We start from the raw sequence: 25,542 nt of genomic DNA, 5'->3' as shown, positions 1-25,542 counted from the left end.
AAAGGTGGCGCTGCTTGCGCCAGAAAAGTTGTCTGTTTCACTGTACCCCGTGTTTCAATGTGCCCACTTTTCCCCTTGGAGCATCAAAATGAAGGTTATTGAGGGATGCTCGTGCGTTTTCTGTGGTGGAAATTGACAGAATGGCGTAAATGCAGGCTAGCTGGTGGATAAATTCCATGATAGGCAAGCCTGAGCGATGGGCAAGACACGTAAACAAACACAAACACGAAGGCTCAAAACCAGCATGACGTTGGCGATAGAAGCGTTGGTCAGAAGACGAGAGAAGCGTTGGCCATACAGGGTGTGGGCAATTGTATTAGTGTGCCGTCTGTATGTATCCACCCGGCCTTCAAGCGCCTCCTTTGACCTCCTTCAACTCATTTTGTCTTCAATTCCCTATTGCCCTCTGTCTTCCCTCGCACCGTCTACATGTTCATGAAGTTCGTTGTTATCAATTAAACGTCTTGCTTGTTTTGAGCCTTCGTGTTTGTGTTTGTTTACGTGTCTTGCCCATCGCTCAGGCTTGCCTATCATGGACTGTGGTGGAAAGTTCTCCCCGACTAGTTAGTTTCAGAATTGTAATTGTTTCGCCATAACATGGCGAGGTTTTCGCATTTTCTTTTGCCACCCACATCATCATCATCATCATCATCATCATCCATCCATCCATCCATCTATGTTGTTGTTTTGCCACCCGTTGCTGGCTGCCATTTGTGGTTCACCCAACTGCCCGTAGCTCCAAAAGAAAGGGTACGTAGAAACCGTGCAGCTATTTCCGCACTGAGAAGAGCCCCTCAGTTTGTCTCTACTTCACTATGAGAGGATAAGCTCCAAGTACACTCGCACAGATCTACAACGCTTACACTGTATTGAAGAGACTCAAATTAAAGTTCATTTTGGTATTGCACAATATAAAACGGAATCATCTCTGATGATAGGAAGGACTGTTCCGTGGTCAGCGATCCTAAGTGCAATACAGAAGGAGCGTTGGTCTCTTCGAGCGCACCGGCTGAGCATCTGTTCAGCATTTTCGCAGGGATGCTCTGAAACAAAGCGGGACACTCTTACAGAGACAAACTTCGCGTAGTAGCTGTCGTTCAAGCATAACCTGCACAAGTAGTTGACATTGCACAAGTGAAGCAGCTAGAATAAAAATTTTCAGAGTCTTTTCGCCGCTCTGGAGAGTAACCTAACTAGTTACTATTTGTGGGGAGAGATTGTACTTGTAACTTAGCCAATTTATTCGCGTACTAATTGTAGCTGTAATTCAGTTACCTGTACAAGCACATTTTCCCGGGCCGGAAATGTTCATATATGTTAATCTCGGCCTATACCGCTCCTAGATGTGCACATCGCGCAAAAAAAAAAGAAAAAAAGAAAAACGTGAACTCACCGCGTATCACGATGCCTCGAACGCACGGGTACAGGGATAAACAAGCCTATACTGTGACACATGCGCAGAGGAGCAAGATACTGAAGGCCACTCTGCTATGTCTATTCACGATTCTGTCGTATAGACGTATGAGTTTTGAGACGGGGTTTACTACATTGAAATTATGCATAAACTATTAGTACACACATCATATACAATGCGCATGTTGTAAATATTTGTGTTTAGAATTGTACTTCTACTGCCAACACCTTGGATCGCTTGCATGAAAATAGCCGTGCCGATACGTCTAATTTGGTATTGTCGCTGGTTTTCGCTATGTGTTTACACCTACCTTGATACTACGCTTCGCTATACGACAGGCGCAGCAACAGCGTGTCCTTTCTTTTGTTGCCCCATTTGTATGATTTGTCAATGATTTGTAGTTCTACAAGTCATTGATCGTCATCTGAGAGTAGTGTAGTACCGGAAGGATTACGGCGCTGTTTTCAAATGCAAGCAAGCAACAGCTACAGCGTAGAGTATGACACCTGGTTGGAGCGGCGTGTCTCAAAGCAGAAGCGGACACGCTACAACCTGCTGCGTGGTAAGCGTTTTCAATATATTTTGTCCTGTGTTGCTGATTGAAATACAATTGAAACGGGTATTTTTTATTTATTCCATTTATTTTGTACGCCAAATATATATTCGGGGTTCAACCACTTCTTTTCTTTTCTTTTTTGTTGGGGGGGGGGGGGGGGTTCCTTATGGTACATTCAGTTTGTTGTTTGTTTGTTTCAATTGATATTTATTGTCTGACTGAGTGGGAAACAAAAATAAAAAATGGAAATCTTAGTCTCAGCTACTCAGGACCCGCTACTCCAGGACGCGTTATTTACCTATTCATGGCGTACTTGTAGATCATCAATGCTCTCTAGTCTTTCTTCTGCACGTTAATGCGTTATCCTAGATCGTTTTCATTGTCTTGTAAGTGACTAGTGCGTTAGCAACTGAGATGTACGCACGTATGTTGACAAATAGTTTCATGGTTGCTTTGGGATTTTGAAGGATTAATGCTCGACAACAGTATGTGATGATTCGTGATTTCTGTGCCGTGCCGGTTCGGGACGGCGCTTTTGTTGTTCCTAAGTTTGTTACCAGTCACAATCATTCTTCTATCACTGAATATCATTGCTAGGACAAATACACGTTATCAATATACGTTATGAGCGGGCATTTGATTGTGTACAGGTTTTTGCAATGTTTTGAATGCTCAGCAGAGACTATCATAAGGCCTTATCCGTTTTTGCGTAGCCTTTCACGCTCATATAGTCTTTCATATAAGATGTTCTCACATTCAGTTACATGCCCATGATTTATCTGCATAGCAGATGGCACATAATCAAAGTGCAATTTTCTTGCATTCAGTGTGCAGCAGTTAATGTTAGTTGACCACGATGTTTTCAGATGTAGAACTCATTCATAGATTTCGATCTGTCCTTTTCTTCATTTCCCACTGAAACTCAAATACAAGTTGCCCGTAAAGATCATCTTGGGGTCAAGAAAGCATCCCCTTTGGTTGTAATCGGACGGGTGCAGGAAGGACATGCTGTGCAATGCGAGGCACATCCTCTGCAGGCCACAAAATGCCTGCAGGGAAAAAAAACCGTGCGTCTGTCTTCTCTCCCACACATAACGCACATGCTGAGACCACGGCTATCAACTTCTGGAATGAGAAAAGAGATATTATGGCAAACTGTAGAGCACAAATGTACACTCTTAATCTGAAGCCGCGTAGAAGCCGCGTGAGGCTACTTTTTTCTCCGTCATTTTTAATATCAGCGTCGAAATCTGCATCGCCGAGCAGCGGTTCAGCGTCAGATCACCACAGGCAATGGGATGCTATACCGACGTCAGCGTGTGACGCCTTTGAAACTAACGCCGAAACTTGGTGCAGAGAGGGACAGGGCGCGCTCTGGCTTGTTGTGGCATGCGCACAGCCTGCGCTCTGCGTTTGTTCTGACTTTTGGCGGTTCAAAACGCTCGCAGTCTCGACGTGTTTGGAAGGTGAGTGCAATTTCAGCTTCCGTAGGTTGGTGAACATTGCGAAGAAGAAGAGAAGCTTGTCAATGAAATGGGTTTCTGCGTGTCGTAGGTACAAAATCTATTTAAATGCGGTGACGGGCTACCACCGAAGGATATGGAGTACACTAACAGGGACCTTAAGGGTTTCCTTAAGGGACCCTTCCCTTAAGGAAACTCTTAAGGTCTTCCCTTAAGGAAACTCTTAAGGTCTTCCCTTAAGGAACCTTAAGTCGAGGAGAGCGCAGGGAAGGGAACCGCGACTGTTCGGAATTCGCCCAGCGGGAATTGCTGTCTTATGCAGGCACCCCCCAGCCCTGACTTGTGTTTTTTTTATTATTTTTTTATAAATACTGTTGGCCCTTGACAAGCCGTAACAGGAGAGATACAATTAACACAGCAAATATTAAGTACAATAACTACTCAAAGTCAAAACTAAACCTGCAGTTCCTGCATGCGCCAACCCCCGTTTACAGTGGCCATCCCCCGACAGCGCACATGCTCTTGGGTAAGCGGTTCGGTTCGCGAAGAGTACATCTCGAGAAAATTGTCTCGAGCGCTGCAGCTCTAATAGCATGTGCTAGACCTTCTGCTATGCATTTCGACTTCTAAAAATGTTCTAAGTGCGACATGTTGCATTTCTAGGGCACGCCGTCCTTTACTGAAGTACTTACAGCTCACTTGAGGGATGAGGCTGGCATCAGCATTGAAGTGACTACAGGTACAATTATTTTACCTAGGGTGATTATTTCATCGTGTGTTTATTGTTGCCCGTTAAAAATGTAAAGTACAAATCCAACCACAGGAGCGCTGAACCAGGTGCATGCAGTTATAAATGAGCAGCACAGTGTTTCTGGTGAGTTTCATAAATTTTACGAAGTGATGAAATGTCATTTTGTTAGTCAACGTGTAATATTCTTTCCTTGTGTTCCTTCAGCGTCCGAAATAGTTAGTGCCTGTAGCTCCACATGTGCAAAATGACCCATGTGACTTCTTTCCACTGTTCGTGCAACCGTTAACCATGCTGTATAACTACGTTAACACATCATGCATTCTGGCAATGTAAAAACGGCGTCTAATAAATATAATACACATATTAAGTTTGCATTGTTAAGTTTCGTTTTTGCGCCATTCTGCACTTTGCCTCTTAAAGGGGCCGTAAACAGGCCACCAAACATTTCTGAAATAATGATACCCCATGAAAGAACGCAGCTCATAATACCCAAATATACATTTCGTTCGGCTTGTGCCAGCTCATTGACCCGTATAACTGCTTTCAAAGATGAGTAACCAGCGAGCCTCTCTCCACAACGCATACGTCACATGGCTACGTAGCGTTTTGCCGTCCAATCGGGGGGCCGAGCTGCGCACATGACGTTTCAAATTACCAGCCAATAAACATAATTCGTTATCAGCTGTGAGTCGGAGCGCTCAGTTTCTTTGTGTGAAACGACGTTTCGCGCTCCGTGGTTCCGAAATTTAACGTCATGACATCATCAACATCTCCGCCTGGTGCAAACGTCAACACCTGGGCTGCTATCACGTGACGCGATTCGAACCCGGGCTCCTCTCAGTCACGACGTGACATGGCCAGCACGCTATCCACTGTACCACGCGAGCTGGTGACGCGATGCCGCGTGGCTCAAATCAAAGTACGGCAGCCCAGTTGTCGGAACCATTCGAAGATGACGAAGATGTTCCATCGCGCACCTACCGAAGATTCCGGAACTGTAGTCCCGGATATTCATTCGCGCTCGTGGTGTGCCCAGAAAACGTAGTGCGCGTATGATACCTAAATTATACGCATTTCTTTCTCAGTTTGAAGCTGCAACTGTTTAGATTTTGAATAGAAGAGGATTCACGTTCATCTAGTCCAATTCCGCATTTGAAATAAAATCATACGTGGAACACTCAATCGTAATTGGTGGGGAAAGCGCTACGTCAAAATGACGTAAAGTTAGAGCGCGGGGCGGAGCTAAAATGCGAAAGAGTGCAGTGAATATTTCATCCGTATGCAAGCGCCTTTTGTTTTTGAGCGTTAGTAATTGCAAGGAGTTTTCACTGCCTAAGTTCCAATAATATAACACAAAGAAATGTGCACCTTTTGTACGTGTTTACGGCCCCTTTAAGCTTGATCTATTCTAGGCGAGTGGCAAATACCTTTGGCTGGTTGCTTGGAAGACACCAGAGCACTGGTTCCACCACTGGTCACGATGCTAGACCGTGAATCGGCGATGCCGGTTCCGGTAAACGCCAGCTACGTCCTGACGGCGTATAGCCGTCGAAATCACGAGTGCTTTGAACGTTGTATTGCCGTCACGCGAAAACGCGTCACGCCAGAATGGCGTTAAGAAAACGGTCAATTTTTGACGGCTCAGTGGCGTCATGTAGGAAAGCGTAAAGCTGAGACGGCGAAGGCTGTCGTTAAAAAAAAAAAGATATTTTTTAACGCTGAAAAGCCGTCACCAGAATATATACGGGCCAAGGAAACTCCTACAGGGGAAACTCCGCCAATAAATCTGAAGAGGCCTCAAATTGATTTAGGCGGCCACAGGACGCCTCTGACTCAAATGTAGTGGGCTCGCGTGCTTCAAAACATTGCTTGTGCACTGAGCCTGCTGCGAGAACACTTGGGGGGTCGTCCTGCTTTGGGCACCTTGGCATGGTTTCAGAGCATACACGTAAATCGCACACCAGTGTACAATCGTAGACCGTACACCTAATTGGCTTCCCCGTCCGCCTGCCATCCGTATCCCCGTATGCCCGACTTGTGACATGCGGACTACGTTCTCCCTGTGGCTGTAGCTCGTAGGCGCGACTACGACTACGGTTATCTTCATGCATGCAGACATGTTTTATGTCACAGTCGCCTATCCTGCTACGACTAATTTGTACGGCAGTTCTCGCACTTCCCACTGGCTGCGCTCGTCGTCATGACGTCACGGGCGGCAATTAGCTGCCTTTGTCTAAACAGGGTCGAACGAACTGGCCAAGATATAGAACAGTCGCTATGGCAAAGTTCCCCTCCCCTATCTGTTCTTTAGGGTGGACATAAGATGTCTAATATGCAGGGCTTACGTGACATGGTAGATCGCCGATAGCTGGTTTCGAAACTCGAAAGTTTTCGAAGGTTTCGAAGGTTTCGAAACTCGAAAGTCGAGTTTCGAAAGTTTCTTAAAAGGTGCTACAACAGCTTCTGTTCAACAGGTGGCTTCGACGTCTGTCACAGTTCTAGTGGAGAGTCACTGACGATGACGACAAGGCATGTCTGCATCAAGCGACCACCTTCTGCGACAGGTAAAGGTTTTGTTCGTTTATTGACCTCGCGCGACGTGCAACTATAGAGGCAGTGACGTGCCAGAGTCCCCATAGGTCATGGACTCTCGCGACTGACACGGAAAGGAGAGTAGCTGGGAGTCGACTCTCGAGCACCTCCAATGTTCAATTCTCGAATTCTAGAGCTTCTGTCACGAAGATGACGTCACTAGAGCAACCCCGCGCCATTTTTGCTACTCAGAACCCATTCTCTCGGCTCTCAAATAGCTCGAGCACAACAAATGAACGCATCCATAAATAATCAGCTGTTCATTGCGTCGTATTGACATCCCAGACATTGACCCAGTACTCACGAGGAACATGTGGTGAAACCTCTAGTATTGCTCTGCGGACGTCCTGTTCGTCCAAAACGTCAATCAACCCAGTGTTGTTTAACCGTGTTTCAATCGCCATCTCTATGAGTCTCTCTGGAATGCCTTGTGATAGCAGACGACGAACAACATCTGATGACATCAGATCGGGCATCATCGTTGCGATAAACCCGTCAGGCTGGCTCATTTCTGCTTCCTGTTCCTGTAAGAAGAACCGGCGGAAGTTGCTTAAAAACATGTTTGGACTCTGTAACGGAAATAGACGAAGGCGACGACTCAAGGAAGTCGACCTTAGCTGTTCTTACTGCCATACGGCTGCCACAGTTCAACCATAAATGGAATAATATGGCGTGACAAGATTATGTCAGTTGCTATACATATAACGAAGACGCGAGAAAAGCAACTTTGTGTGCCAAACGCGGTGAGTAAGAAAGAAGCAAACTGAGCTAGTTGGTATGAATATCTTCATTGTGCCAGCGATACAAGACGAAACAGGACAAAGCGCTATGTCCTGTCTCGTCTTACATCACTTTTGGCGCTGGCAGAATCGCTGGCAGAATGAGCAGGGTCTTAATCACGAGAAATTAGTTTGAAGAGTTGGATAGGGGGTAAAGGAGAACAAATGAAAAAATTTTGTGTTTGACGCAGAAGCGATGTTCCATTGCCGGCTCAAACCTATCACTGCCCGAACGTAACCCTCTTCCTCCCTGATGCAAGAGATTGTTTTAGTACATGGTACGCAAAGGCGATAGCGTACGTATCAAATAGCGTTGGTGGTTACGCACTGCGCGAAGTTCCCTTTCCGTTATGGGCGTGCGCAGCCCAATCAATGCTATCCCTTACGTAGGCAAAGGCGATAGCGTACGATGTACTACAACTCTCTGAAGTGGTACTGAGTCGTACACTGAAATGATTATTCGTCACCGAATTATGGAATGTTTCAATGCAACATACTTCGCCAATACGCCAAGGCAGAGCATCGATGATGTCCTCGTTATGCAACCGGCAGCCCGGGAACCACTTGGCGTGTTCGACCTGTGGGTCATCGTTAACGTCCCATCTGCATAAGCTGTTTCCACACTGAAAGCACGTCGTACGGTCCTCAATGCCTGCGTGAATACCACTACGGTTAGTACTCCTTGTCAACAGGATCTGATTTTCTTGTTATATGGAGCAGAGTGATTTGGAGTGCAGCGGCTTCGAGGGATGGTGTTGGAGACTCCCTACTCTTCCTTATCGTTAGCACTGTAGGCAGATGACAGTTAGGCTGCCACAAACGGTGAAGAGATGGCAGCTAGCATATCACCTAGCAGAAATCCGAGGGGGCAGCCATTGCCGTCGCACTGCTGGTGCCTTTTATGAGCTGTGGTTGCTCAATCGGAGTAGAAATGAACAATTTCCTGACTCAGCCTTACGTACGTGACATGACGTTCATACGAAACCAGCGCCAAGATGTATGAGTATGTCGTGACATTTATTGATCGTACTTCGGATTTCATCTTCAGGTCTATCCCATGTGGCGACTGTCTGCTTGTATATCGTTCACTCTGGTCTCACAGAGAAGAGGGAGAGAACAAGGGTAAAATCATCTACCCATCATTCCCCATCATCTCTCAAAAAGCTGAACCGGAGATGTTTTCCTGGCTACGTTGCTTACTACTATTTCAAAATGTTTTCCACGTGTGTAGGTGATCACAATGGCGGCAACGAAAAATTTTGCTTGGAATATGTAACGAGATGATTTGCTCTCGGCAGGTGAAATATATTATCCATTACTTCATCCGCGGATTCGTTTGTTACCTCAAATACTTGTGTGTCCGAGGCTCCACCCATTGAATGTGTGTGGTGTCATGACCAACATCACTTATATCACTGTAGATTATTTCTGGTACTCCATGAGCAGGTCCCACACTATTGGAGCGTATGGCCACTTCCCAAGAATGATGTTATGGCTTGGGAAAGCACAGCACACCATTGTGATCTACATATAACTTACGCTTGAACACATTTCTTATCATAAGAATCAGTTAACAGTGCGCTAACTAAAATCTGTGACCCGAGCAGCCCATGGGAGGTGCAAACCTATTATTGCGCCGAAGAATCAGTGATAGTATACCTTATCGGCTGGCCATCAAATTTCAACCTCGTGCGTTGGCAAATTATTGGACCGTATGATTCACAAAAGGCAGGCTCGCTTGGGTCCTGGAGCGAGGCAATCGTTTCCCAGATCACATTACAGCATTACGGAAGGGCTGGAGCGCGTCTGACGCAATTCCTGAAGTGGCTACTAGCCTGGAGCAAGCGAGGGAGTCCAATGAGTTTGCTCTCGCTTTCTTCATTGATGTGAAGAAGGCGTACGACTCGGTAACGCACTCGGCATGTCTAGCTGCACTCGAAGCAGCTCGAGTCACTGGCCGCCTGCTGGGATATCTCTGTGACTTTCTATCCAACTGAACGTTTGACGTTTCCGTCCGCGGGTGTATTAGTTCCATGACGAAGTTTGAGCGAGGAGTCCCACAAGGCAGCGTTCTATCACATATACTATTCAACCTAATCATGGCCAGGGTACACCTAGGAATCCGACCTACACCGTACGCCCTTCATCACACCATCTATGCGGACGACATCTGTCTCCGCATCGTATGAACGAACAAGGAGAAAGTTCGTGACACAGCTGATATTGCCTTGCATGGGCTCAATGCAGCACTGCTTGCGAGAGGTCTGGAAGCGTCGCCAGAGAAGTCAAAATGCATGGTTTGCATTTCCCATGGAAAACATGTGGGCAAAGATTTCCCTAGCCTCAGCATTAATAACACTCCCATCCCAAATGCGCGTCATGTAAATATCTTGGTGTCGCTATCGATAGCGCGTTACACTGGTCTAAGCAAGTGAACGAGACTATCTGCAAGGGAAAGAAAATGCTTAACCTGCTTCGCAGAATCAGCGAAAAATTATGGGCTGCAATGCGCCGTCATTGACACGGACAGGCACGTGGCCGTCAGAAGGCTAGTTGAAGTGCGTCATCCTGGCATACACGACATCACGCAGAATCATCGACACTCTCTTCCCACGAAAGATCTTGCCCGTGTTATGCAGACAATGCTCCATCGGTTACGCACGCGATCTACGTTCACGAACTTGCAAATGTTCAAGATCGGCTCCAGGAAGAACTCCAGCTGCGATCACTGTAATCATCCGGAGACTATCGCACATATCCTGACAGAATGCCGCGCATACCATACTGTGCGGGAAGCTCACTTTCCCTACGCGAGGCCTGGCATACTGACGGACGTCCTCGTCCCCGAAGGTTCTTATGCAAAACGACTTACAAAAACTCGCGACCTTGTGCGTTTTCTTCCAGAAACGGGACTCGCTGAACGACCACTCTAGAGTACCTCTCATCTACAGTGTACCTTCGTCCCATCAGTATCGGTCATCCTGTCTATGCCTCACTCTGAAATCGTCAACTCCACTCTCCCCCTCTTTATTTATTTTAGCTATAGTCGTGACGATGCCCACTTGAGTGTGGCCAACAACGGCAAGCTACTTCAATACCCCCCCGTCAACTAGTCTCTTCTTCCTTTTTCTCTACCGAGAAGAAACCCAGTAAAGTGGAGGCATTGCCCCGGCGAGAGCAATCCGGCTGATCTCCTAACCCAAGGTGTCGCGGCGAACCTACTACGAAACAGTGCATTGTGGTAGTGTGGCCCTGTGTGGCTGAAACATCAAGAAGACTGGCCTCGCGCGGTCATTCGCCACGGAACTTCCAGTCACATACCCTGAAGGAGAGGCGGAAGAAAACGATATTTTACATACGGCACTATATAGTCACCGCATCCCCGAGTTTTGTTTCACCAGAACGATACAGCACAGCAAACAGACTCGTTAGGGTTACGGCATGGGTTCACCGCTACGTGCAGAATCTGAAGGGTCATAAACAGGCGGGCCCTCTTACGGCGGAGGAACTAAACAGAGCTAAGAAGTTCTGGATTAAAGACATGCAGATACCTGTCGCCGAAGTCTCCACACCTTGAGAATTTCCGCTGGTATAAAGATCACAAAGGTATCCTTTGTCTCACAGGACGACTTCAATATTCTAATCTGCCCGTACCCGTGCACGTTTGTTTTCCACCCATTTTGTTCTGCCCATGCACGTTTATTTTCCATGAAACTCGACAGAAATAAGATCGTTACCTGTGTAGAAGAAGCCCGCCTTCGCCATTTTTTGCGTATTTCCCTTTGCAGTTTCTTGGTAGGATTGAAAATATGCCACTCTGTCTGCCAACTTTGCGTACATGCGCTGTACTGGTTCGTTCTGTGGTATAATTTGCCTCTCAGTCTGGTATGTCGCTCCGTTAACTTCTTGGCGCTGGACGGTTCCCGAGTTCTGTGGCCCAGTTACGTCTGCTGTTCGGTCGGATGGCACCACGGGCACATAATCTGTCGTGACGTCTCCTGCAGGAAACGAGGAAGATACGTAAGCCTATGAACTACGAAAATTGAAGCAAAAATTCGACACGATCGATTATCGGTACCATCAACGCCCCGTTGCTAAGCGGACGCTATATTCTTCTCTATTCGCCTGTGAACTCAGACGTGCAATCTCATTCTTCTGTGCCCCACTCTCACCCTCAACGCATTAACCTCATGCTTTCCTTTTAAAGTCATCTTCTGTGATTCATCACATCATTCTTTCACCGTTTGTTAGTCATCTTTTTTTTGTCATCTTTGTCTTTAATCTACCTCATCCTCCTTTCATCATTTGTTAGTTTTTCGGTATTTCCTAATTCTTTTTCTTTTCTTTATTTCTTTTTATTTATTTATTATTATTTCTTTCTTTCTTTAATTCTTATCTTTTCTTTTTATTTATTTATTATTATTTCTTATTTCTGGAATAGCAAGCCGACGTCCCGTTTGGCTGACCTTTCCCCGTTTTTTTTCCTTTTGTCTAATAAATATATCCCCCCCCCCGCTATATTCTTGATGTATACCCCAGTATGTGTGTCCAGTTCGCACGCTCCCACACAGAAACCCACGTCGCTTTCGAGTAGCTGAAGGTGACGATATGTCTGTCGTTGCGAGAGTGCTAGCAAACCAAATGCCGATATAGTGTGTTTTTGTTTACATATGTATACGCGTTGGATGATGAGACAGCCGCTTCACCGCCGTTCTGCCTCTATACCGAACGGGAAACGCAGTAGCGCCTTACGTAAACAGTTCACTGATTCTGTACATCCTTGGGGGGGGGGGGATATGTTTATTAGACGAAAAGGGAAAAATACGGGGAAACGGGGTACATCCTTGGTTTAACCCCAAGAAAACCCCAGACAGAGCAGTCGGAGCGCGGATTCGAACCTGCGTCATCCTAACCAGTGTGTCATAGGAGCTGGTGGCTTGTGTTGTGTTTGTCCCTTCCTATGTTCCAACCTCATAACAATTACTTTCCATCATGTTTATCTCACTGATTCTCTTTCGGGACCTAAGAAGGAGTGTGAGGCATTCTGGAGCGCGTGCAATTCAAATACCTCCCTCGTTAGCTCTCCACTAGCTACGACCATTGCTCTCTCGCCTGGGTGCACGATATTTGTCGTACAACGCGGCAAAGTTATGGGCGAAAAGCTTATGGAGGCGAGTTTCACAACTGCTTTAGGAGACCTAACGCTGCTCAGAAAGTGGAGGAGCAAAAAAAAAAAAAAGAAAAAAAAAGTACTCTTGTAATCTAACCATTTGGTTTCACCGTGTAGTTAGAAACAGATGCAGTTATCAGCTAATTCAGGGAACTCGCCACATTTTCCCTTGTGGCCATTGGAACGATATTCAAGGCACTGCGTAGTACAACCATGATGAGGAAGGTCAAGATTAAACGAGTCTACATTGACTACCCCTTGATAAAAGGCCAATTTCATTACAGAAAACGACTGTACCGGACTGTACCGGCTCCAGTAGCGCAAGACTTCCGTGGTCACACGACGCACCGATCACGACAGAGATTATGAAAAAACAAACAAACAAACAAACTACTATCCCTTAAGCAAACGAAAATAAATAACAGCTACAAATTGGTTAGACAGGACCCGGTGTGGGCTTACCTACGTAAAACAATCCAGCGTTAGCCATACTTCCAGGATTCAGGAGCTCCGTGGGAGTGTGCGGGAAGTGGTCGAATGTTGCCAACCTTTTCGACGGGTCCGCGTACCTGCGTGAAATAATTGATCCAAACCGATACACAGTCAACCCTCAGTTTGTGAACCCTCGATTTATGGATTCCCCCGTTTTGTGAACGGTATACCACGCAACGAAACATTTGCTGTGTATTTTGTCTTCGGCTTCTGAACCCTCGATTTCCAACAGCGACCACGTTTTGTGGGTACCCAAGCCTTTTCGACCTCGATTTAGGAACATATTACGCCCAGCCACCAAAAATAAAATAAGGAAAAGATGGAATTTAGAGCGTTGGAATGATGTTTGTGAACCCTATTAGCCAGGACTCCTAGGTGTGCCAATCCATCTTGTCATCCTTTTCTCGTTTTGTGCGTGCACGTGTGTACACCCTGATCAGCGCTCTCAACCATGGTGGTCGTGGGTGGGGTGAGGTGATGTAGGGTTAAGCTGAGGTCAGCTTGCTCCGGAGGGGCGGCTCGGTGCACCCATAGTACACTCTTAAAAATGAACTTCACCGCATAGCACGCTCGTAGCCAACCATCATCTCGACCGATATCGTTATCTGCCCTGATTTGTTGAAAACGGGAGGCGTACGCCTTTTTTGTGACACTTATGAACAGCATAAGTGTCGCAAAAAAGGCGTACGCCTCCCGTTTCCAACAAATCAGGGCAGATAACGATATCAGTCGAGATGATGGTTGGCTAGGAGCGTGCTATGCGGTGAAGTTCATTTTTAAGAGTGTAGGGAGAAGAGGGGAGGGGCAAAGAGGAGAGAGAGATGGTGGTGGCACATACGAACGTGGGGTGTGCTAACTCTCTTGCTCTTGGAATTTGCGTAGACCAGCAGAACTACCCACCACAGAAAACATGCGAGCATCCCTCAGTAGTCTTCATAGGGAGATCACTGTACCACGGTAACCGCCAGGATTACTGGCGAAGTCACCCTATGGCTGGCTACCATCAAATCTGATTAGGAAAAAGCAGGACAGTGCCTCCGCTACATGGGGTGACCTGCTTTCACTGCGAACGATGCACGCGTGGATCACTCAATGGATCTCTTAGACGATCTTCCACCCTTTGTAATTATGTGCCTTGTGTTGTGTTTAACATATCGTAACATTTTCCAACATTACTATATACTTACTCGGGGTACCTGGAGCGGTTTAAATATTCGAAGCAACCAGTCAGATCTGCTGATTCGGACGGTTGGGAACGCTGGCGGCTGGGCCTTCGCTGCTCCTGCGTTATGAGAGACATAATTCAGACTGAGCGTATGTTCCCGATAAATATATGTTTTTCATCTACATATGGGTAGTAAAGCAGCTCTAAATAGTATAGGCTAAAGGTGTGGCATCCCCCCACAATGTATGAACGTAAATTTTCGGTCGCGCTCTGCACTTCCGTAATGGTTGTCCATGACAATAACGTACCAGGAATGTGACGGGAGGATGCCATTGAGGATCACGAGGTTCGAAGTGAATGCGTTCATTTCTTCCCTGCATATTTCAGTGTAACGCCGATAGTAAAGGTAGACATTACATATCATGAACTGTGACGTGAAAAAATGCGTCATCACTTACCTCAGGTTGTAACATATCCAGGACATGCGGGGCACATACCGTGGACATGTCCAACTTGCCTGCGAGCAAAAAAATAATCACGTTATTCATACACACGTTATGCCAGGAGTTTCTAATGGAGGCGGATAATGTCCTTGACTTACGATCTGAGCATTGCTTGTCACGTGCTATTCTGTAAGAATGAATCCGAGTTCAGTATCGTAACAGGGGTGTGCGGGCCAGCACAAGCAGTGTACACATACGTTTTCCAATCAATCTCCAGTCTGAAGTCGATAAGCTCAGAGAGTTTCGCCTCGATGTCACCTTTGGAAGCATCCTCTCTCAGCGAAGATGCTGCGAGGTACAGGACTTGTACTTTAATTCCTGAAGCCTCATAAAAACTGATGTCTTCACTGCCAAAGCGAGCGTCCACTAGCGCCTTCACAGAAGTCTCTGTACGTCCGCGTTCTGCAAGCTAAATAACGAGGCGAAAAGTAAGCTAGGGACCGGTACGTACACAGAGGATGTTCATAAAGGCGGGACCAAAAAGCGGTAGATAATAATTTCGTAGAATTCATGAAACATGTCGAAGCAACGCGAAACAGTCGAAGACGGACATGAACATGTTTCGACAAGTTTCCAGTGAAACCAACACATCTTGTTGCATTCCTAGAAATCTCTTCACTGAAAGATGGCATCTATCGATTGTAAATAAATAAGGAAATTAACAAGCAACTAAGCAAGAAAAAAAAAACATGGAAAACATGGATTAGGGTGTCTACTTTGTTGGCGCATGTAACTTTTATACAGAGTAGTGCGTTGGAAACAGTTCAAAACTCAAGTGAATCCAGAACGAGACAAAAAAAAAAAAAAAAGGGAGCATTTACCCTGCTCAGATGGTTACGGTGTTCACCGCAGATGAAATACACCCGATTATTCCCCAATGTGAATAGGGTGAATAGGCACTCTGGATACCAGCGGCTGTGTTCGACATGTGGGTCATTTCCTTCTCTCCACTCTCCATGAGCACCACCACAGTGAAAACAAGTCACAATGTCACCTGAAATATGTGGACAGAGAAAAGAGTGAAACTGGGAAGGATTTTTTAACCCCTTTCCCGGTGATTTTGTAGTTAGGTCAATATAGCGAGTTTTAGTATACCGGTGGTAACGGTATCGATCCAGTATTATATACACAACCCAAGCTAACTATCGGCAGTCATCAATGGAAAACATAACAAACAGACAATGGCTAGTATTTCAAACATCTCACGCAGAAGGACAAAGAACACCAGTAACGAAAGCAAGGGAGCCAGCACATTACCCTTGAAAAAAAATTAAAAATTACGAAGTATTTTCATACATAAAATATCATTGAACTATTTTCTTGAAAACACTTTGATTTGATGACAGCACTTTGATGACAAATATGCATGATACGCACATGTACAGGTCACTGTAAGGTAGACATATCTCACCGCTGAAAAACAGTCCAGCTTCTGATAAAGGGCCTCTGCTTTTCTGGTAAATGCCGCTTGCATTGCGGTAGCTTCCTAGACGTGTGGCGATATTTTTGAATTTCGGGTGCTTCGGAGGGCATAGTCCTAGGAACAAGTCGTATGCGTTTCCCAAGAGCTTGAAGTCGTCAGGAATACTAAATGAGACGCTGAAGGATGGTATGCACCTGTAAATGAATAATTTCGAGTTAATACGTAGGTTAGTCGAGTTGCCATGTTTGCGGCGATATAGCAACAGATGGGTATCATGAACGATGTCAGATGTTTGTTTATGATTCGTAAGCAAGCATCTGACATCGTCTGCTTAGCTTGTGTTTGTGTCCAACCTCTCGGTAAAGAAAACTTCAAACTGTCAACCACTCAAGGCAACGTGCAAAAAGCCACGCAATTCCTTCATACAGGAATGCCGCGAGCTAGGAGACGGAGCGTCTACGACAATGAAACCAACAATGTTCTTGCCAGTCGTGTATTATCACAGATGACAGTCGTTATTCTTGAAATTTATTAATCAACTGAGCCTGATTAGCTAACTCTGAATATGTTTCCTTAAGGGTCGAGGTGTTCCGCTAGACTATATATAAAATTTTCCAATTGACAACTCGACATTCTAGTCGGCGTTTTAAACGGGAAGTAATTAATCTAATCGAATTAATTTTTTTTATCTTTCTTTTTCTGTTTTTCCCTTTCTTTCCTGGGAATAGCAAGCCGCCGTAGCGCAGGCTAACCTTTCCTCCTATTTTTTATATAATAAACATATCCCCCTAATTAATTAACTAGGCGCAATTCAAAAGCGACATCGACTGCAATACATGACTGCTAACAACGTTCAGTTACAGCACACCGGGCTGCACGATGTTTTGGTGCGTATTAGGAGCACATAAATCAGGAAGACAATGTGCACTCATTTTTCGGTGCCCTGTGCTATGTCGCCAAAGGTGAACGTTTTCTGAAAGATTGGCGCAAAAAGTACACAATGGCTGGAAAACCGACAAGTTATTCTCTGCACTCTATCGTGCTCATTCGGTGCCTTGCCGACAATAGGCTGCACGTCATTTTGACGTTGCGTCCAATCATTCACAATACAGGATGTTTATGGCAGTTTATTACAAACGGGCAAGTTCGCACGTCCAAACCATATTAACAGTGGGCAATGTTTCATTTCTGTAAATCTACACCCAATTATTACTAATTTTTCATTTCAGTCGCCAGTTGGCAATCTTCGGCGTTGTGGTGCTCCGCGAACGATAATCAACATCCGCTAGTGGCAGTGCCATTTCGAAAGCCCAGCGTGCGTTCTGGAGACCTCACCGCGGTGTTACCAGAACCGGTACGCACCCCCCAGTGCAGTATACACACAGTGTACACAACGGGGACCCCTCACTGGTCAGGGAACGCGGAGCGTCACTAAGCTCCAGTTTCTGGAATGCGACGTTGTGACCAGTGGGAGCTCTGTGACGTAGCGAAAGTAATGCAAGGAGGAAAGCAGATACTAGAGCGAATTGTGCTTCTTGAATAGCATTGACTTTCGGTAAATACGCTCGCTAGAGCTAAAGGAATTACATAGCATATTTCAATTTGTGGATTGGGGTCCTTTATGGCGAATGATAATTTGAACTTGTTCAGCGAGCTGTTAAGTACCCCGTCAATTTGCGCAACCTCAATGCGCGAAAGCTCCTGTGGAGCTCTTCTTTTGAAGAAAGCAGGACGTTCGTTGTAACAACAACAACAAATTGATGATAATGAATGGGGAAATTCGCCACCCGGGTTGTGGCCCACTACCCCAATGCGTTGTAGAACATACATATATACCCCAGTTTCGGGCCTAAATAATTAGCTATGGCACGTAATTCCTTCTCGTAATTTAATAAGTTATTCAAAAACCCCTTTGTTTGTTGCAATGATTGATATGACCTCTATTTCTCGTTTTCTGAAAATGCCATTTTCTTTATGAATTAAGCGATCAGGCTGAATAACTCTGGGTGAAACGCAGTCGTCTACCGTTTAGTATCACTCTTTGAAACGCTTTCGCTAGTGGGATGTTGATGTTGGCAAAAACAAAAAACAAACAAACATATATAATAATAGAGATGTCACATTCGTGGATTCGGTAGTGGGAACGACACTGCACTAAATGCACTTATGCTTTGTGTCGTTAATCATTCTGCATTTCATGGCACGCCACGGAGATATCTTAATTGTAACAACGTGTATGTATATGACCTGAAGCACGACGGGCAAGACGCCCCTCTAAGCAAGGAAGAATAACAAATGCACGTAGGCGTAATGTGCCGCTCACAGCGACCCACTGTAGTTGGGGTAATAGTCACGTATGTTCTGTAGCGTTCTGCGAAGAATCCTACCACAATGTGGTGCGTGTATTAAACGGTGGAGATTCTTACTTTTGGCTGGCAGTTGGTTCACATTGCCTTCGTCCCTGATGCTGCTGGTCCCTGGTGAGTCTCTTACACTGCCGAGGAAATGAGAGGGAATAATTTAAAATACATCCCATGAATACTAAACCGGACTGCTGCACACAAGGATTTCCCATAATACTCCAACTTGCGATGTCAACGGGCTGTGATTAATGGCAGAACCAGGCGATGGGGGAGCTTTTTCCAAATCTCACAGGGGCATCCACAAGCTCTCGATACTTATGTAAGTGAGCGGCGCCGGCAGGGCGGGGAAGAGGAGGAGGAAGAGGGATTGAGAATCGAATGGAACAGAAATAAACAGTTTTGAGACCGCAAAGTCTTACAATTGGCGCAGCCGACACTGAATATGTGGGTTGAGCTCCACGCCGAAGCGGACTCGACCGGACACCTGCTTTTTACAAGCTGTACGCCGGCGGATGAGGAAGCCGTGCAACTTCCCAGAACGGTGAGCAGTGATGCTTTTCGCCAACTTGTGCTTTCAAAAACCAAGAAAACGGCGCAGGAGATCCTTACCGAAGGATCCGTGAAGATCAACATGAGGGTCATTGACTACGAGGAACATATCGGAAGTGCTCTCAGGGTCGCTACACAGGCTTCAACTCTGATGGGTGCTGCGCAGCCTTCCGCAACCGATGCGCTCATTCGGTTAGTGGAGGCACAGAGTCAGCAACTCATACGATGTCAGGAAATGTTCAATTCGGTCCTGCTCTCACAGTCTGCTCCTGTTCGCCCTCACTTCAAGATGATAAAGCCAGACGTTTTTGACAATCAAACAACGAGCCCGGAAGCATGGATAACATTTTACGAGTATGCGTGTGAATGCAATCACTGGTCCACTGACAATGACATGATAAAAAACATGCGACTGTTTCTCTCTGGCATGTCAAAGAAGTGGTACGAGTTGCGCCTTCAGGGCCGGCAGGGCGGGGAAGAGGAGGAGGAAGAGGGATTGAGAATCGAATGGAACAGAAATAAACAGTTTTGAGACCGCAAAGTCTTACAATTTACTTACACATAAGTAGGAATCGCTTACACTCTTAACTCCGTACCCTTTAGTAAAGGGTAAAAAATCGCAATATTTTACCCTCTATTTCAGAAGCTACCAGGTACCCTCTGAGTGACACCTTTTATAAAAGTTACAAGGAAACCCACTAATTAGAGGTTACGGCCTTCAATCCAACACCTGCCCGTAAAGGTTACGCCAACGTGCGGCTTTTTATACAGGATGTTCATTTTTATTCGCAACAGACTAGCGCTCATTTGGCAGGTGGGTTATGTGAATCTTTGCTAATTAGTCGATCCGTAGTTACAAACACATGCGTCAGGAAATGTCGGAAATGTTTGTAACTACGGATGGGGGTATTTGCGAAAATTAACATAACCCACCTGTCAAATGAGCGCTGGTGTGATGCGAATAAAAACAAACACCCTGTGCGTGGGATATGGACAGACATTTACAGAACACACTAAGGTACCACAATGAACCACCAGAAAATGAGATCTTGAACATATGTATATAACAAAAACAGAAGTCTGTCGATAGGTGACACATTGTGCACAAGTGCGATTCTGGTGTGAGGAGAAACCATGGTCGCTTTACCATGTATGTGGAAAAAGTAAAAAAAAAAGAAAAAGAATCTTCTAAGTGAAAAGCAATGCATGAAAGTGCGAGGAAGCTAGCGAGTCAAAACAACTGACCTATGTTTGCTAAGCTGAACACACCCAACGAAATGGAGAACTGCAGCAGAAAAAAATTTATTCCGCATTCGTGTTGCAGAGGCGAGCGCAAATGGCAATACAGTATTACATAAAACGCACACAACCTTGAGGAATATGAGTGTACAGTAACGCAGGAGACACTACATTACTGCGTTATCAGCGTTGGAGGCGCTCTGGGACGAGTTTGTGAGGTACTGCATTGCGCTGGTGACGGTATGTGAACCTGCATGTGGGATCCTGGGAACAAAAGTTTGGGCAATGAGAGTAACATTTACGGAACCATTCAAATCCGTACAAAGCACAAGGTACAAAGCAGCATAAATGCGGGAAGGCGTTCACTCCGCGATTGAGTCTTAGAATATCGTAAGAATACAACAAGTAGGAAGCTGCGAATTATATATCTCGATGCATATATCCGCAGCTCGCAAAATGCACGCCGGTGTATTGACTTGGCGACCAAGTAAGAGCAGAAAAGTAGCAAGCGTAAGTGGCGTTCATATGCAGGACCGCAAAACGCTTGCATTAATCACAACAAACCTGCGCTAAGAGCTGTTGCTATCAAAATAACGCACGTACCTAGCACAAAATGTACACTTACCCAGTGTATGAAGTGTGTGAATTAGGGCTGCGGTGGTGACGTTCGTTTTCGGTTATATATTCTTTGCAATCTTCGCACTCACTACACTTTCCCCTGAGAACACCGAAAATATACTTGTTTGCTAGCGACATCTAGCTTTTCCGTTGTTCCTGACGATACTATGATAAACGCGAGGAAAACCACTGATTAAAACACATTACACTTGTTAACGGACGGACGACGAGCATTAAGCGTTTCAAGGAAACCGCTCTCAGTGTGGATAGACCTAGACCAGGCTCGGCTACGCAGCGAAATCGAAAATCTTGGTGGTTGCGGCATTGACAATTGTTTTCCACCCTTTCGAAAGAAACATACTATCAGTATTTCAGACTGCGAACTTATAATCTGTGTTCATACAGCATTGATAACATGTAGTTGACGTATAGGTGACGCTGAAACAGATAAAAAATAACAGCGTAGATTCGCAACTGTCGTCTCGAATGGGAGGCTGAAACGCGGCATTACGCTGAAAAACAAAAGGAAAACAAACGATAAGAAACTAACAAAGAGATTATCGTTGGAGATTTCGCTTAGAAGTTACAGTGTCGGAGTAGAGGGTACATTTATAAGTTACAACAAGCTGTTTTTGTTTTTTCCGAGATGTAACTTCTATTCGTGTTGTAAAGACATGACCTTGGTCGCTTTTAACCTCTAAATATACGTTACAGTGGTGTAACCTATAAGAAATCTCGAAATCTACGTCTATACAGAAGTTACATGTTTCTAAAAGTTACAATAAAAGGTACGGGTTTAAGAGTGTAGCATTGCAACGTTTTCAACGACCACTAGGCACTTCAGATCGCATATCATCGGAATCGGAGAATACGTCTATCGCACCGTGTCCTCCCAAACTAGTTTTTGCCTGTGGGACAGGTAAGTGTCATAAAATTAATTTTTAGTGTTGAGAGGTATGACGTCATAGGCATCCATTCTGCCAGTCATCTCCAGCATTGCTGTCAATTTTCCTCTCCTCACCACAGCTGCTCGCAGATTTCCATCGCGGGGCGGTGAGCGGAGATGCTGGCTCGTTGCTAGAGACAAACCCCGAATCCCTCGGTGACGTCACCTAGGCTTGGAGACTTCGAAACCACCAAGTTTCGCGTGTTATTGAGAAAATTCGTGGCAACGCGTGACGTCCACTGACAGCACTTACATGTTTTGCGTACCTAGACTTCCGGCGAGGTTCATTTATAACACCACGGTCCCTTGATAGCTGTCAAGGGATCGTGATAACACTGAATAAAAGAGATTCTCACTTCGTAGGGGTACTGTAAGGAGCATCAGCGACGTTTTTATTGTCATTTTGGGGGATCAGGTTCTACAGCTCGACTAACTGACGCCGCAAGACACATTCTCGCATCGATGTCAACAGTACAGTTTCCCCTTTGACCCTTAAAGCATGTATGAGAGAATATGTACTTACAGCTCCCAATTAAAGCCCTGCATAGACGTTTTCTGCCAAAATCTCCGCCTCACCGTTCGAAACTCCGCCTTTCACACCTGGATTGCTTTTTCCAATATAATGGCCACTAGGGAAAAGAGCATTCATGAAAGCCCTCCAGGTATGATGACAGGTCATGCATTTTTTTAAAGCTCCTTCCAGTTACTGCACTCGCTCTTAAAGGATATTTTTCTTTTCTTTTCTCTTTGTCTTCGCTTTTCTTTCCTTCTTTTCCTTTTCTTTCCTCTTTATCTTAGACTTTTCTTTCCCCTTTTCTCCTTTTTTCCTCTCCTGTTCTTTTCTTTCCCTTTGTCCTTTGTGCTTGTCATTTTCTTTTCTTCTTTTTCCTTTTGTTTTCTTTCCCATTGTCCTTTTCTTGGAATAGCAAGCCGAACTCCGTCTGGCTGACCTTTCCTTTCTTGTTTCTTAATAAATATGTCCTCCCCTCCCCATGCTGCACTTTTAATTATATACTTCGTGTTTAGACAAGAGATTTTCCTGAGCACACAACCGAAGTTTTACGTTCCTCAGGAAATAATTCATACCAAGCACCGAAGGCATACGAAGTTAATTTTCCTGACGATGCGGCACGCCGATCAGCGGTAGGAGTGTCAGGCGGAGAAACTTGACACTGCCATGGCTGGTGCCCCATTACGTTACGCGCAACGTCACCGATCATCAAAAAGTGCGCCAATGAATTCGCTTCTCCGAGTGCCTGCGTAAAACAGACATCCAGGACAACGCGTGTAATAGTAAGAAATTAGAGTAGAATCGCCAGAGGAAGGAGGGACGCGGAGGAGAGGTGACTTCAACCGAGCGTAGTTAAAGGGAATATCACATCCGGCAACGTGTGTATAAAACGGAAACGGTAATGTTCCTCACTGATTTACAGTCAAGTTGGCGAAGTCTGTCTTCCGAAAACAGCTTACATATTAAATAAACGAGTTTTAAAGATCCGCACTCTTTGTGCAGGTCAAGAAGCCCTAGGAGCGATGGCTAACTTTTCCTTTTTTCTGTTTGATAAACGTATCCCCCCAACGAGCGTAAAACTGTGATGACATCAGCCAGGGGCACGAATCGCAGCGCAGCGCAGGCGATTGTCACCGCGGTCGTCAGATTCGCGTTCGCACCGCAATGTACTAAATGAAAGGACCTCGGGAAATACGCCGACCTTCGCTTACCAGTGCGAGTTCCGACGCGACTACGTTGCGCGGAACACTGTGTTAAAGCGCAGATATAGTCGAACGTAACAGTGCTGCGCAGCCGGCGGTATTCAACGCGCTAGGACGTCACTCGCGCAGAATAGAACATGTTCTATTTTTCGCCGACCGCGCTGGAGTGCCAGACCAGCGGAGTCGCGCTTGTGCAGTCATGCGCACTTACAGTTTGTACATGCGCCACGGCCAAAGGTCACTGCTGACGTGCGTCTGACATATTTTCCGGGTGGCTTGGTGTAGCGTGTCTGTCTTCGGCTGTCGATGACTGCGACGCCAAAAACGTCGGACTATACCTGCGCCTTTACGGTACGTCCTAGCTTCCGAACGTGTCCGACGCCTACTAGAAGCAGCATTACGCAAGTCGATCACAGATCGAGACCAGCAGAGGCCGTGCCTCCCACCCGCCGGTCGGTCGCCAAGGCTACCAAGGTCCCTCCAGCAGCTTCCTCATTAGACTTGTCCGCGCCAAAGGGCGCTCACTGATTCGCTTGTCCGAGTGGCGTTTTCTCCGATTTCCAGAGAGCGAACTCCGGAATACTCTCAATATCCGCCGTGTGCTCCTGCCTTGCGTTTCATTACACTGCACAGGAACAACGCCACCAATTCGCGTGGGATTGTCGGCGTTATTATCACTGATGAACGCGGAGTAAATCGTATACTACAGTTTCGGAATCGACTACGACGGATGCGATAGTCCGTTCAAGCAAACGGAGCACTTTGTTCGGGAAAAAAATTCTCGAGTATGACATCTCTGCAAGAGGAACAGTTTTCAGCAAAAATGCAATCGAGTGTTCACGGAATTTCACATTCCTTCTAAAGACCCCACTGGCTTACCTTGACATCCACTATAACGAAAGGAGAAGGGGACTCTTCCACAACTTCCTTCTTCCTTAGGTCAATCGTCCTACCTGTGTGGAAAGGACTGTGTGTCAGGAATCAGGACGAATACTTGCACATGGTAAGAAAAAGATCGCGTCGAGGAAGCCGTAAAGGTCGTGACGTAACGTCCAAATAAAAATGGTCAAACAACCGTGAGCCCAGCACCGTCCAGAGACCGCACGTCGAACCTCCAGAAAATCGATCTAGGAAACACACACAAACAAAAGAAAGCCAATATCTGGCGGTGACTGAATTCGACATGGACGTAAGAAACTAAGAAGATGCTCTAAGCGCCTCTCCTAATGCAAGCGGGCGTGCTGTCACTAGCGCATGGCATTGCGGTTATTTGCCAACACACGTAACCCATAAGCGTCACTGCAACACGTCATAAAACATGGCGTCCTGCATGCCCGTAGCGTATCTTACCTGAATAAGGAGAAGATCAGCGGCCGAATAACTTGCTTCCGCTTGCCTAACCTCTTTGGAGTTAGAAGTTATCGTACCCGTTGGAACACAAAATAGGCAATCGCAGTGTAGAAGCAATGGATCACTCAATTGCTAGAAGGCGCACGTACGTCATCGTGACATTGCCTGGCGTCTGTCCCATGAGGTTTGTTAAACTTCCAAGCCTCCGGGCAGACCGCCATATCACCGAAACAAGTGGGAATCACGTGACTGGGCAACTAGATGGGCTTGGCATTGCCAGGAGTGTCCGCTAGAGGAGTCCCATGGCCCTCTGTGTTTATAGCCCTCTCCCTAGTTTCTTACATCCATGGAATTCGAGACTGGGCCCCGAATATAGCGATTTTCAGATCGCTATATTTACCGGTATTTCGTACACGACAAATTGTTGGTCCCTGATTTGCTACGTGCTCTTGCCTG

General features: G+C 45.9%; 2 protein-coding genes across 4 annotated transcripts in view; both read right to left on the bottom strand.

Annotated features, from left to right (window-relative positions):
* Window positions 1-23,499, bottom strand: part of LOC135391792 (death-associated inhibitor of apoptosis 1-like) — a 71,986-nt gene extending 48,487 nt beyond the window's left edge. Inside the window, exon 1 of one of the 2 annotated variants that reach the window (XM_064622252.1) lies at window positions 22,547-23,499. In XM_064622252.1, the coding sequence (XP_064478322.1) occupies window positions 22,547-22,569 (23 nt within the window). In that variant the 5' untranslated portion in view covers window positions 22,570-23,499. The remainder of the gene's footprint in view (window positions 1-22,546) is intronic. The other variant, XM_064622251.1, reaches the window with a different exon arrangement.
* LOC135391795 (uncharacterized) overlaps window positions 2,119-25,542 on the bottom strand; it is a 43,713-nt gene continuing 20,289 nt past the window's right edge. For both annotated transcript variants that reach the window (XM_064622258.1, XM_064622259.1), the window contains exons 2-15: window positions 24,616-24,689; window positions 18,735-18,802; window positions 16,297-16,502; window positions 15,707-15,879; window positions 15,083-15,294; window positions 14,984-15,012; window positions 14,841-14,899; window positions 14,691-14,756; window positions 14,405-14,499; window positions 13,188-13,294; window positions 11,293-11,553; window positions 8,053-8,207; window positions 7,081-7,300; window positions 2,119-3,095 (exon numbers count right to left, since the gene is read on the bottom strand). In XM_064622258.1, coding sequence (XP_064478328.1) covers window positions 2,917-3,095; window positions 7,081-7,300; window positions 8,053-8,207; window positions 11,293-11,553; window positions 13,188-13,294; window positions 14,405-14,499; window positions 14,691-14,756; window positions 14,841-14,899; window positions 14,984-15,012; window positions 15,083-15,294; window positions 15,707-15,879; window positions 16,297-16,502; window positions 18,735-18,802; window positions 24,616-24,689 — 1,904 coding nt within the window. In that variant the 3' untranslated portion in view covers window positions 2,119-2,916. The remainder of the gene's footprint in view (window positions 3,096-7,080; window positions 7,301-8,052; window positions 8,208-11,292; window positions 11,554-13,187; window positions 13,295-14,404; window positions 14,500-14,690; window positions 14,757-14,840; window positions 14,900-14,983; window positions 15,013-15,082; window positions 15,295-15,706; window positions 15,880-16,296; window positions 16,503-18,734; window positions 18,803-24,615; window positions 24,690-25,542) is intronic.

The sequence above is a fragment of the Ornithodoros turicata genome, chromosome 4, assembly GCF_037126465.1.
Source record: "Ornithodoros turicata isolate Travis chromosome 4, ASM3712646v1, whole genome shotgun sequence".
NCBI lineage: Eukaryota > Metazoa > Arthropoda > Arachnida > Ixodida > Argasidae > Ornithodoros > Ornithodoros turicata.
This window is presented reverse-complemented; position numbering and strand designations above follow the sequence as displayed.